Source organism: Hevea brasiliensis, chromosome 3, assembly GCF_030052815.1.
Source record: "Hevea brasiliensis isolate MT/VB/25A 57/8 chromosome 3, ASM3005281v1, whole genome shotgun sequence".
NCBI lineage: Eukaryota > Viridiplantae > Streptophyta > Magnoliopsida > Malpighiales > Euphorbiaceae > Hevea > Hevea brasiliensis.
In genome coordinates, this window is record NC_079495.1 from 2,456,224 (window position 1) to 2,469,244 (window position 13,021).

Here is a 13,021-nt window from a genome sequence, read left to right on the forward strand (position 1 = left end):
ACTAGTTGAGGGAAGAGTCTGTGGTGAAAAACTAAGACAAGTCCATCTGCTCATGGGCTGACTCTTCAGCATTTTACATCATTTATAGAATATGTGTAAATGTTAATTATATAAAAATAAAAATTTTATTAAAATTATTATATAAAAATAAAACCACCTTTCTCAGAAGTTGACTTTGAGATGAAAGCCATAAAGGCTATGGAGGCCATGGAGGAAGGTGATGCAGTGTTTGGCTCTGAGCCTGAACTGAATTTGGACTCACAGGTACCTTATCTGGGCTCTTCCACTTGTTTTTTAAACCTCAAGGAAGAGAGCAAGACAATTGTAGGCCTAGTAACTCAATTTTCAGAGTCGGTCTTCAGCCGTCCTAACAAATTTATGTTGGTGCAGGTATACTGGTGGCACGATAAGTACCAACCAAGAAAGCCGAAGTATTTCAATCGTGTTCACACTGGATACGAATGGAACAAGTACAATCAGACTCATTATGATCACAACAATCCACCTCTAAAGATTGTTCAAGGATATAAATTCAATATCTTCTACCCAGAACTTGTAGACAAGACAAAGGCTCCTAATTATACTATCGAGAAGGACAGGAACATTGATGAAACCTGCGTTATAAGGTTCCATGCTGGCCCACCTTATGGAGATATAGTAAGTTATCTACAGGAGATTGCAAGTATTTTACTCATGTTGTTTTGTTTAATCACTTACTGATGGTTAATTTTATGACAGGCATTCTTGATTGTAAACAAAGAATGGGAATACTCTCATAAGAAGGGCTTCAAGTGCACATTTGAACGTGGAATTTTGCATGTCTACTTCAACTTCAAACATTACCGCTACAAGAGATGATCATTAAGTTATATTGCAATTTTGTCCCGAATCTGTATATTACATTATGAAATTGTACGAAACATTTCATTGATCTGGTTGTAATACTTATTTGTATGGGTATAAAAGAGGAACACTAGCAATTAACATCTGTTGAATACAGGCCAATGGTGTTTACCTACAGTAGTGCAAGATAAGTTAGAAGGAAAAGCTGAGAGTTTTTACCAGAACAATTGATCAGATGGGCCCTCTGATTCCAACTTTCTAAGTTCTTGGTGCAATTGTTGTATATAAAACAGGAATGTTGGTATGTTATGATCGTTGATCATGATTATGATGAGATTGACTCACGATATAGTGCTTGTTGGGATGTAGATGCTTGGATTTTTGTAATCTCGTTGTCATCTTACCGTTCTTGCCGTTTCTATTTTCTCATTATCGCAGAGTTGACTGATCACCCCGATGGAAAGTAGGCACTTTCTCGCCCATTTGTAATACGCGAATGTTAAAACAACAGGCCCGAAATCCAAGTGTTATTATTTTTTAAAAAAAATATTTTAAATATTATAAAAAAAGTTTTAAAATACTATTTGATTACCTGCATTGTAAGCTTCTTTTATTTTTCCCTTTTCTTGTCATGGCAATGATTCACAAGAAGGAATTTCAATGTTAAATTCACAGCTTCCACTTACATGTTCAGTGGAATCAATAATAGAGTTTTTTTATTTATATATATATATATATATATATATATATATATATATATATATATATATATATATATATATTCTAGATATATTTAATATTGCTGTTAAAAAAATAATTTAAAATATATTAATTAAAATTTTAAAATTAAATTTATAAATTTTAATTATAAAAATTTTAAAATAATTTTTAATAACATTTAAAATGATATTTTTTCAACCTCAAATCCAAATAGACAATTAATTTAAAGTTGGAAAGTTAAAAAAAAACTTTTTTTTTTAGAATATCATTTTAATGTGGTTAAAAAATAATTTTAAAAAATATTATTTAATTATTTTAAAATTTTTATAATTAAAATATATCAAATTTAATTTTAAATTAATTTTTAATACCATTTATTTAAAGAGATATTTCGTTCTATATATAGCAATTACAAAGATACTAAACATAAATGTCTTTTGACTAATACCATTCTTGAAAGTGTCCTTTTATGGTGACATTTTCACCTCTTCCTCCTAGAATATTTTTATACAAAGATCACTTTGGTGTGCACACTCTTATTAGCATGACCAAAAACACACCCTGATACTTGACATGCAAGAACTATATGTAACTCACTCTCTCCATTTGTTTCCAAGACATCAAGAACCATGAACAATCATAGACACGCATGCACAACACAAGTAGTCTTAACTCCTAACAGATCACCCGTCCACAAACATTCAAACAAAGAAGCTTTCAATGGCCATTGAAAGACCTAGCTTGAAAGTCCATGCTTGATACCATCAAAATTAATAATTAATGCCAAAGTATTTATAAACTAGAAGGGGAAAAAAAATAAATAAAATAAAAAGAAGGATCCCCACTTAAATTTGTGGCGGACGAATATGATGTAACAATCACAGTCAAGGCACTTCAATGTTGATCTGTCTTATTTATGTAATACATAAATATGTGCATAAGCACGCACGAATACACACAGCTCAATGCATACTGCAGGAGGAAAGAAAAGAAAATTTCAAGGTTTCCTAGTATGCAAGTCTAAATGAAATTCTTACTTTTATGTGGAATTGCTTTTCCCGTTTCAGAAAAGATGGATTGCTTTTTCTCCACAGCTAGCAATTTTTTATAAATTCCAACAGATTCCAATTACCCCATGCTAGAAATTCCTAGTGTTTTGGATCATTTCATACTTTTTGCACAAAGCATCCGATCCCATTCTTTCCTCCATTTCTTTCCATCCACTCAAATCCATCCCTGGAATCACTTTAGCTTCTATTGGTTACTCAAGATTAGAGTCTTCCTTCCCATTATTTCAAACACCTTTCCATATCCAAACCTTCTACTTTGCTACTTGAATATTCAAAGACCATAACAAAATATTTTAGCAATCAATTACTCTAAAAAGCATCATAAGTTATTCATGTACCATCATTACTGACCTCATTCAAAACCTCTTCCTGTTCTACAATTTGAATTATGCATTCAAGTTGTTGAACTACATCTTTCATTCTGGGCCTATCTGCCTTCTGCTCCCGGAGACAAGCAAAGGCAAGGTCTGAGAAGAGTTTTATACTTGTTAGTATATTACCTGAGGAATGTTCACCAAGCAGCCGTTGATCTGTGACTTCCATGATTGCACCATTTTTTGCTTGTTAGCTCACATAAATGACTAAATTGACATCATCTTGATCTCGTGAGAAGTCGATGGCTTTTTGGGAAGTCAAAAGCTCAAGCAACACAACCCCATAACTATAAACATCACTTTTATCAGTTAACTGATAGTTGCGGTAATATTCAGGATCCACGTACCCCAGTGTTCCCCGAGCACAGGTTGACACATGGCTCAGCCCTGGGCGAGCCAGTCTGGAAAGCCCAAAATCTGCAACTTTAGCATTGAAGTCATCATCCAGTAGTATATTTGTTGACTTGACATCTCTGTGGTAAATGGGAGTGTATACTCCAGAATGCAAATAAGCCAATGCTTCAGCAGTTTGAAAAGCAATTCTCAACCTTCTTCTCCAATCCAGAAAGGTAGAAGAGTTTCCATGCAAAAGGTCATGGAGTGTCCCATTAGAGATGTACTCGTAGATCATCAAAGGCTGCTCACCTTCTACACAACAACCCAGGAGTCTAACCAAGTTCTTATGATTGACTTGAGAGAGTATTCCAACTTCATTGAGCACTTGTTGGGTGCTTTTGACATTACCAACTTTAGCTGACTTAATAGCCACCACAGTTCCATCTTGAAGCTCAGCTTTGTAGACTTCTCCAAAACCACCACTCCCCAAAACCCTGTCTTTAGAGAAATTTTTTGTTGCTTTCTTTACCTCCTTCAACTGGAACATCCTTACAGTTTTCCCACCATTGCTTGATTTCAGAATGTCTTCCCTCGCTTTTGTGAGCTTTGCTTGGGTAACATGTGTGGACTTGCGTAAAATAATCACACCCATGACTGCAGCTATAGAGACAAAGGAGATTACCCCTATTGAGACCTTCAAACTGAGGCTAGCCTTCCTGTTGCTTTTCTTTTTCTGGCAACTTCCTTGACCATGATCCCACTGATAGCCCCTATTGCAGAGGCAACGAAAGAGGCTGTTTGTACCAGCAGGTAAACACTTGGAAGCTCCAGAACAATCAAGCTGTGTTTCACAAATTGGTTCAGGTGGAGAAGCCCATTGAATTTCCAGTCCTTCTTCCCAATGATTTGCAGGTCTTTCAGGATCCAAATTAAGGATGCTTCTGAATGCTTTACAACCCGAACTATGAAGCCTTATTTTATATGCTGAGGGCATTCCACCTTCAATAAAGGTGCAGCAGGGGTGGAGACTGCTGGCACACTGAAGTGATCGATTTTTGTCAGAGTTCTCCAAGTAACGGTGACAAAGACTAGAAGGGGTGCAATTGAGAGGAGAGACAAGGAGCCGCGGTGAACAGTTGAAGAGGAAGATTGTGTTGGATGAAGTGACATTAAAAGGGAGTGTCTGGTTTAACCAAAGGCCCTCACTCACCAGCATGTCTTGAGTAACACATGTGCCAGACACCCATGGTGATGGTTGCACGACCATGCGCTGAAATGAGGCCATGATTCTGATTACAAGGTAAGAACTTCCATTCAGGGCATCAAAATAAAGTTTCTGAGATTGGGGATCACAGCGAAGATGATAGTTTGGGTCAGCACAATTGGGGTTTGTGCTCAGAGGATATGGAACTTCTACGGAGCCACAGTTTGGGCAGGTTTTCTGGGGATAACAGTAATGACTGAAGAAAAGAAGAAAACAAACATAGCTAAGAAGGAAAAGTGGTTTTGTAGTAGATTTAGTTGTGATCATTTTTCCTGAGCACAGTGGAAGAGCTGAAAAGTATAATGGCACAAAGAGGAAAGTAGATGGGGTACATAAAAGGCTAGAAAAAGAGAATAAATTGGGTGAATGATAGTTTACAAAGTGACTCCAGGCATCCATCTGGAAAACTCTCAAACTTTCGGTATTTATTGTAATGGTGGGTTCCTCCTATATGGGGTGCACAAGGATAGAATTTCTAGCCATCTTCTCTCCATAAGGAAAGATCTAGGCAGAAAAAGTTTAAACATTGTGACTCTTCAAATTTTCTTCTTCTTTCACGTGCATTAAAGGGAAATTCTGAGGCATGAGTGCCCTTTGCACTACCACTCATTTCAAGTTTATGTTCTCTTATAAGCATACATGTGAATGGCATACCGCTGATACTATTATTGGTATACTCTGTACAATTAAGCATATGACAACTCATCCCCTTTGTCAACACAAAATAATTAATAAAGAGCAAAGAATTTTATTGTAATCAAATGCACCATGATTAGATGGATAATATTTTTATCATTCTACAAAATCTTTCTTTTTTTTTTTTTTTCTCATTCTTTTGGATGTTCTTAAGCACAAATGAACTGAACATCTGTAAGACTGGATATATTTGAAATATGTTCTAAGATAATTAACATATTAACATTTTAATGCTCAATAATGAAGTAGCATGAAGCTGAATGCCAAGAAATGGGAGAAAAAAAATGGGAGAAAACTATGAACACAGTGAGGATAAGATTAAAAGCAGTATTTATTAAGGTTATAAACAGACTTACAATAATATGAGTATCATGATATCAATTTATGAAGGCAGGTTTCTTTCCCTTCAAATTCCAAGAACGTAAGCAATCCAGTCCACAGTAAAGTTTGGATCAGGATAGCAATCCACTTTTCCTGTAAGCTGTTGGCTGCTACCTGGTTCATTGAAATTAACAAAACCAACATGACCAGCAACAGTCGCATCAACCTTCAATAACTTTTACAGGGGATCTGCAAAACCAAATATTGACTCAGCCTAACTGCCCAAGTAATACTGGAAACTATAGTGCGTTTGAAATAAAGTTCAATGCTTCCAAGCTTAATGAGGAATAACAATTCCTTGGGCTCCGATCACTTACCCAAATGGACTTTGTTTAATGGCCAGCAATTCAACATCTAACTGCAAATTCAAAGATATAACAGTTAAATAAATCCGATGCCATAGATTCAACCCAAAAAGATATATGCCCTGTTTGGCATTGAGTTTCAGAGCCTGAAATTACTTTTCTGAATAAAAGCACCATTTTATATGCTGTTGAGAAAAGTAGTTTGAAAAAAATTGTTTTGTTATTTTAGTGTTCTTATGACTGAAACTGATCAAATTTAATTTTTAATTATTTTTTAACACTCTCTAACTAATATATTTAAAAAAGTGATTTTCTCAACAGCAGTTTCAATAGCAATGCTAAACAGGCCCATAGTGAATTTTTATGTTGGAAAATCTAGATTGAGACTAATTAGTACTAACTCATTCACACATCTAGTATGGATAGAAAGCTTTCATTTGTTTTCCCCCCTTAGTAGTGTGAAATTTTGAATTGCAACACTCTGGCTTTCAACCTAGAGAAACTCTTTGTACCAGGGATACTGTTCATCTATAAGTGTTATTTTCCCCCTCTTATAGTGTTTTCAGCATTCTGTTTTCTAAGCCATGGTTTGCGATAGGAATTAAGCATTACAGGACTAGAGTCAGTAGGACGAAATGCAAATTACTGCGGCTGAAAAATGGAATCCATCAGGCATAAGGAATATTTTTTTAATAGCATCTCATGGACTTTTAATTAATCAAAGACCATTCTATATGACTTATGATGACTCTTATTTCAGTGCTATATGTGTCATGGCTGATCATTATGCATTCAGATGCATAAAGAATTCAAAGGTCCATTTCATTTTAAGACAACAAAACAAAGGAGACAATAAATTTCTTACCTCTATTGTTGCATTTGGAGGAATTTCCTGAACTCCCTTATTTCCATATGCTAGCTCAGGAGGAACAATTAATAGACGCTGCAAAAAAAATTATTCAAACATTTTATAAAATCTTTATCTAATATCCAACTAACGTATAATGATATCATTTAGAATAATAGTAAGCTTTCACAGTTATTTATGTGAGCTAAGTTTTAACAGAGAAAGCAAAAAATTCCACCAAATGCCATCCTCGAGAATTAAGCATAATTTTGTCAATTCGCATACAATTTTTGTTCAAACAATGCCATGTAATAGAAGGGACAACAGAGAGATCATTAAGACTCCTTTCTTCCCCTCTTGGCAGCTAATCAATTGAGGAATATCTACGTGAAAGCTAGAGGCTTGAAATGAAAGAGTAAAAAGACAAGCTTTTAACTTGTAAACTCTTTTTATTCTTTTTAACTCGCAGAATTTGAATTAGCAACTTATCCAATCCCAACTGGCAGGTTAACCTCTGCATATTATAGGCTCTTATTTACATATGTCATATATAATTCTCAAGAAAGAACAATCATATCATGTATCCAGAAATTGTTCTCACCTGCCCACCTACACGCATACCTTCAACACCAAGGTCCAAACCTTTTAGGACTGTTCCCCTCTCTGACTGGCCCACATCAAATCCATAAGGCTGAAACAATTCAAAGGAAGGGAAAGAAGTTTTAGGAAAGCTATAATAAAACATATGATAAGCCTATATTATATACAAAAGCAGATGCTTAATAACATTGTGCACACATTCACAAGCATAGATACTACAATGATTTTTGCTCTTCTTAGCTGAATTATTAAATATGTTGGAATAGTTCCACCTCTATAGACTTACCGTTCCGCCTCCAACACCAAGTCCTTGTCTACTAGTCATGAATGTGATTCCCTTCCATTTGGCAACATAGTGAACCTAATATAAAGATAATTACATTAGCTGTATTTGGATGTTACAAGGTATCAAATAACCACAAAGACATGAAATAAGTTTTTTCTTTTTTCTTCCTACTCGTATGCAAAATATTATAGTGAAATTTTTTATCTAATAACAAAACAATCAAAATTAGCAACCATTAAGAACTATACGCTGAGTGAAAATCCTAGATCATGTTATTTCTTCCACTCATGTTTCAGCTGTAATCAAATATTGTTACTTGAACAGCATCAGCTGATAGTATTGAAAATTTAACATTGATCCCAAAATCAAATATTTTTTGGATGCACAAGCAACATGCCAGTTTCCAAGATGAAAGACAAGCGAATAGCAAATGGAGTTCAGAAAATGATCTCACTGATTTATTTTACATTTAACTAGATGCCCAGAAGGCATAAGTTGTTCTAAACTCCCAGAATCCGAGGTTATTGTTGAAGTCAGTGAATATGAATGAAACATCGTCTCCAATAATCAGTGCAGAAAATATATGTGAGCTGAGGATCATTCTACACAGAGCTGTAATATTAAGACAGAAGTGGAATGGCATCTTTCATTTGAAAATGAGGGTTGTTCAACCTGCTCTTCAGCGGTTAAGAAAGTATCTTAAGTTAAAACTTCTCAATAATCTTGAGCATATGTATGTTTTAAAATCTTCAATAATTTCAACAATAGTTGTTGTTAACTACAGATTTATGTTTTTGGAAAGAGGCATTTAGTAGTGTGAAGATGAACATCATTTGCACTGACTAAGAGCGTAAAAGTCTAACAAGTTCTAAATGGATGCAAATATGGAGGGTTTACATGTATCCTTGGGACTACATGAAACCTCAGATCAATAGATAATATCATCTTATGCAAATATCACTGTATTATAGGCTGTATTCTAAAATCACTTAGTTAAAAACTGCAATTTAACTGGACCACAACCGTACTGCAACCCGGGATCCCTTCACAGCCTTGACTCCACCCCCAACCTTCAAGTCATAGTACCTGAAGAACATCATCATCAAAATTTGCAGAAATTCTTGTGTACAAGGAATACATGTATAATTTATGGATAAGCTTTCCAGATGCAAAATTATATATATATATATATATATAAAACTAATAACAAGTTTAATGAAAGGTTGTTAGATGAAAAACTATACCAAATTATCCAATACCACCATGTGTTGAATTCTTGAAAATCTTAACAATCTCAAACAAAAAAATAATCCTCATTTTTTTCTGCAGTTTTATCATATAGGCAATAGCTTTCTTTCTAATTATCAAAAAGAAGACATAGGGTTTCTGGTGAAGTTATCAAAATTCAATGTTCAAGATTGCATTGCAGGTAATTTTTAATATTGGGGTCAGATGACAGCATCATGACAATGGTAAAAACAGGAGCACAAAATACACAGTATGAGGAAGGGCACTAACTTCAGACCATTGGGAAGGGTTGTAAATTCACTCTCTGGTATTTTTGAAGCTCTAAGCTGCAAGAAAACAAAAGATTTGCAACTGCAGAATCCCATTTGAAATTCAATAATAGCAAACTGATCACCTCCAGGAGAAAAAGGGACTTACTGCTCTTCTGCTTGTGCTAACAGCCTCAGCCACATCGCAGACATGAATTCCAACTGCTGATTTACGATTAAAACAGATACAATGATAATAATGTGATAATGAATGTTAATTAAGCAATAAAGAGAATAAAATATGTAGAAATAAAATAAAAAAATTGAATCCTTTCAACCACAACTCTAGTAATAGATTTCAAGACCCAATTGGCCAAAAGAAGTAATTCAATTCCAATGTCCATAAGATAAGAAAGATTCCATAGAAAAAAACTAAAAAACAAAGAAAAAACGCTAAATTTCATCAACTAACCGGTAGTAAGTAGAATAGCGATCAATGCCCTTCTTCCTTCATGGTGCCATGATAGTGAGGTGGGTTTTGTAATATCATCAGAGGAAGACAATGAGCAGCGACATGGAATCACACTTGAACTCCTGCTGGATAATCTCCTCCCTGTGAACTCAATTCAAACAATTCTTTGCTTTTCAGTGAATCCCAATATACGCATTTACAATATGAGAGAGACTGAGAGACATTACTTGTACTGGCAATGGAAAGAAGAGGCTTGTGAATAAGATGAGGGTTCTGTTGATGACAAGGGAAGAGGGAAAGCTCCATTGGGTTGGTTAAAGAGTGACAGTTGGGAAGGGAAAGGAAATTAGTTCATTTTCCTTGTTTGGTTTGCTACTGTAGGATTTTGGGAGAGAGGAAGATAAGTTTGGCAATATCATCCACATATCAGCCTAATGGAACAATTTCTCTGCCATTGGATTTGGATGGCTGTTTCCAAACTGCAGATACTGAATCAGGAGGGCCCCATTGGAAAGATGTTAAGCAACCTACCAGCTTTAGCTTACAAATATTGAAGCAGTCTTCATAAATGAATATATATTTTCTTCGTAACTTTTTCACTTAACACTGTAAAAAAATACTAATGAGTTTTAGCTCAATAATTTTAACTAATTATGTTCATATTTATCTTTAATTTTTAGTGTTATTTTAATAATCATATATATTCTAAATTTATTAGATACAATTGAAATAAAATACATAATTTACTAATTAAATTGATAAAATTGAAAGTACAAGATACAATTGCAGAGGGGTGTCTGGATTCCAATTTGTTTGCTCATTAGACTTGTAATATTACTAGCCTCAAAAGAACTTTGATAATTCACTCATATCTATTTAACATCATAATATATATATATATATATATAAAATAGCTGAGAAGCAACTGTTGGTATTTGCTAATGATTTTTGTGTTACACTAGATTATTGTTTAAGAGGGCATTTTTTGATTATGCACTAGAACAAGACCTTCTTGTATGAATTATATGATCTTCCTCTGCCTCTTCTGAAACAGAAAGCCTGCCCAAGCACTTGATTTCTTGCTTTTCTTTCTCTTCCAGCTTTGATTTCATGTGTTCACTCCCTTCTACCCATTTCTTAAGCTTGTGAAGCAACTTTTTCCTTTTTGAACAACCCTGATCAGGGCTACTGCTTGCCACACCTATGCAAGGTTCATTAATGTTCAAAACTGATCTGTCTGGTTGCTGTACCAATCCACAATCTCTAATCTCTCCATCTGCATCCAAATGTTCTTTCTTCTGCTCAATTTCTTGCTCTTGTTCATGAATTCTCATCAATTCATGCCTTAAGCAAGCATTAGTCCATCTCAAGTAAGTAAGTTCTGCAATTTCAGTTGCTCTATCTTTTCGTAGTTGTTCTAGCTCATGAACAAGCTGATTATAATCTTCCATTGTCACAACTTCTGCGTCAATCTGCAAAATAGGCAACATCAAAAATGTTAAGGCCATGATAAATAAGAGACTTTATCCAAAAAAAAAAAATCAGGTCATTCTTAGACCTTTGATGCTAATGAGGCTGAATTTTCTTCTGGATTTAGCTTTATCAGAAGTTCATTCTTCTCCTCCTGCAGTTGATTAACAATGGTCTGCAATTCTCTAACTTCATCCTCCATTTTCTTGATAACGCTAGACCTTGTTTCTAATGCATCATAGCATCTCAAAATTTCTGCTTCTGCTGTTTCAATCTTCAAGTTCTTTTCTGTTACGACCCGTGATTGCTCTTTCATTTTCCTGGAAATTCTCCTTACCTTCCTTCGAAGAAGCCCATTTTCCAGCTTTGCGAATTCAAGCTGTTCAAGAACTCTTAGATACTCCACCACCAGATTCTCAAATCTTTCTTTCTCAGCTTCCATTGAAGAAATCTCCTTATCCAAGAACTCAACATGGGCAGCCTCCAATACCAACTTATTCTTAATCTCCATTAGCAAAGATTCTTCCTCTTTCATGGCATGATATTGAAGAAACTGTGTTTCCAGGGCCAAAACCCTCTTTTGCAGCTCTTCAATTCTGCTTCTGAGTCCTAATAGCTCTCCTTCAAAACTAGACTCATCATGAGTGAAATCTGAACTTTCTATTGAGCTCAAAACTTGGGAACTTATGATCATATGCTCTTCATCATTTTTCACAGAATTATTAAGAAACACCTCATGAGAATCAATGGTTTCTAGGGAACCCTTACCCACCTTGGTTTCCAAAGAAGAAGAATTATCTGAAATTATATTTCTTCTTGATATGATCTTAGCATAAATAAAACCAGCCACAGAAAGAGCCAAAGGTATCCCAGCTTTCAAGAACAATGGCTTGATAACCTGTGTCTTTGATTTAGAGCTTTCCATCTTCAACAATCAAAACAAGAAATCAATATAGCAAATGAAAATGAGAATTGGGATTGTGGGTTATCAATAAATTATTTAAAGAAAACTGTGTAAAAGATTCTTTACCTTTGGAGTTCATGGCTTTTCCTTTGTTTAGAGGGATAGTGGGTGCAGGGTATTGTTGCTTTTTGACTAATCCCTTTGGCACCATACGCCAGCTTCATTTCACAGTTTCTTGATGGTGTTTAGAATCTAATTCCTTAATTTTTTTTTGGTTCAATTAAATTGCTTCTTTTAAATGATGATGATTCCTTTCATGCAATGCTATTCATTATTTTCCCCACAAATAAAGCATGCTTGTCCATAAGCTAATCTTTAGTCAAATCCTAAAGATTAGCCTTTCAAGTCAATATACCTTTTTTTTTCATTTAATTCATATCAAGATTTAAGGTCCTTTTGTTTCATAAATATTTTTTATATTTAAAGTATTTAAAAAAATAAATTAATAAAAAATATTTTCCTGATTAAAAAAAAATTAAATCATCTTTATAAAAGAAGAAATTATTTTTTATTTTCTAGAGTCTAATAATTTTATTAAAATATAAAATATTTATACATGCATGATATAAATACATACTATTAATTTAACACTATAATTAAATAATAAAAAATATTTGTATAAAAAATATTTTTTACTTTTCATAAAAAATATTTTTTATATATAAATTATTTTTCACGAAATAAACAAAGTTTTGATCTCAAAATTTTATAATTTTAAAAATAATTTTATCATTTTTAAATAAAAATTCAATGAGTAAGTGAATATATATTTATTTATAATTTTTTGTATTTCTTTTCACAACTTAAAAATACTCATATAATCGAGTTTAATTAATTTAGAATTAAATCTTACTTAATATAAATTCTTTTTAATGTTAAAAAAATTAAATTATTTAT

General features: G+C 33.8%; 3 protein-coding genes and 1 pseudogene across 4 annotated transcripts; 1 reads left to right on the forward strand and 3 right to left on the reverse strand.

Annotated features, from left to right (window-relative positions):
• Positions 1-119: 119 nt before the first annotated feature.
• LOC131178483 (splicing factor Cactin-like) lies at positions 120-1,209 on the forward strand. The gene is made up of 2 exons (XM_058143443.1): positions 120-657; positions 739-1,209. Exons 1-2 carry the CDS (start codon positions 181-183, stop codon positions 856-858), a joined length of 597 nt encoding a protein of 198 aa, XP_057999426.1. The 5' UTR covers positions 120-180; the 3' UTR covers positions 859-1,209.
• Positions 1,210-2,385: 1,176 nt separating this feature from the next.
• Positions 2,386-5,482, reverse strand: LOC110649169 (wall-associated receptor kinase-like 20; annotated as a pseudogene).
• A 134-nt stretch (positions 5,483-5,616) lies between these two features.
• LOC110649170 (peptidyl-prolyl cis-trans isomerase FKBP16-4, chloroplastic) lies at positions 5,617-10,175 on the reverse strand. Of its 2 annotated transcripts, none has more exons than XM_021803619.2 (10): positions 9,918-10,175; positions 9,691-9,831; positions 9,388-9,440; positions 9,241-9,296; positions 8,751-8,808; positions 7,723-7,797; positions 7,438-7,527; positions 6,855-6,932; positions 6,002-6,042; positions 5,617-5,873 (listed from the first exon to the last, which is right to left on the reverse strand). In XM_021803619.2, exons 1-10 carry the CDS (start codon positions 9,994-9,996, stop codon positions 5,846-5,848), a joined length of 699 nt encoding a protein of 232 aa, XP_021659311.2. In that variant the 5' UTR covers positions 9,997-10,175; the 3' UTR covers positions 5,617-5,845. The 2 variants fall into 2 exon arrangements, with proteins under 2 accessions (XP_021659311.2, XP_021659310.2); XM_021803618.2 differs by having other exon boundaries at positions 9,388-9,443; positions 9,918-10,147.
• A 239-nt stretch (positions 10,176-10,414) lies between these two features.
• LOC110649174 (protein CHUP1, chloroplastic) lies at positions 10,415-12,345 on the reverse strand. Its single transcript, XM_021803624.2, has 3 exons — positions 12,191-12,345; positions 11,249-12,085; positions 10,415-11,162 (listed from the first exon to the last, which is right to left on the reverse strand). Exons 2-3 carry the CDS (start codon positions 12,083-12,085, stop codon positions 10,680-10,682), a joined length of 1,320 nt encoding a protein of 439 aa, XP_021659316.2. The 5' UTR covers positions 12,191-12,345; the 3' UTR covers positions 10,415-10,679.
• Between the last annotated feature and the right edge of the window lie 676 nt (positions 12,346-13,021).

Coding starts and splice junctions, on each gene's coding strand:
- LOC131178483 (XM_058143443.1), top strand. CDS start 181: ATGAAAGCCATAAAGGCTATGGAGGCCATGGAGGAAGGTGATGCAGTG. Junction 658..738: donor GCCCACCTTATGGAGATATA/GTAAGTTATCTA, acceptor ATTTTATGACAG/GCATTCTTGATTGTAAACAA.
- LOC110649170 (XM_021803618.2), bottom strand. CDS start 9,996: ATGGAGCTTTCCCTCTTCCCTTGTCATCAACAGAACCCTCATCTTATT. Junction 8,809..9,240: donor ACCCTTCCCAATGGTCTGAA/GTTAGTGCCCTT, acceptor GATGTTCTTCAG/GTACTATGACTTGAAGGTTG. Junction 5,874..6,001: donor ATTAAACAAAGTCCATTTGG/GTAAGTGATCGG, acceptor TTGGTTTTGCAG/ATCCCCTGTAAAAGTTATTG.
- LOC110649174 (XM_021803624.2), bottom strand. CDS start 12,085: ATGGAAAGCTCTAAATCAAAGACACAGGTTATCAAGCCATTGTTCTTG. Junction 11,163..11,248: donor CAGCCTCATTAGCATCAAAG/GTCTAAGAATGA, acceptor CCTATTTTGCAG/ATTGACGCAGAAGTTGTGAC.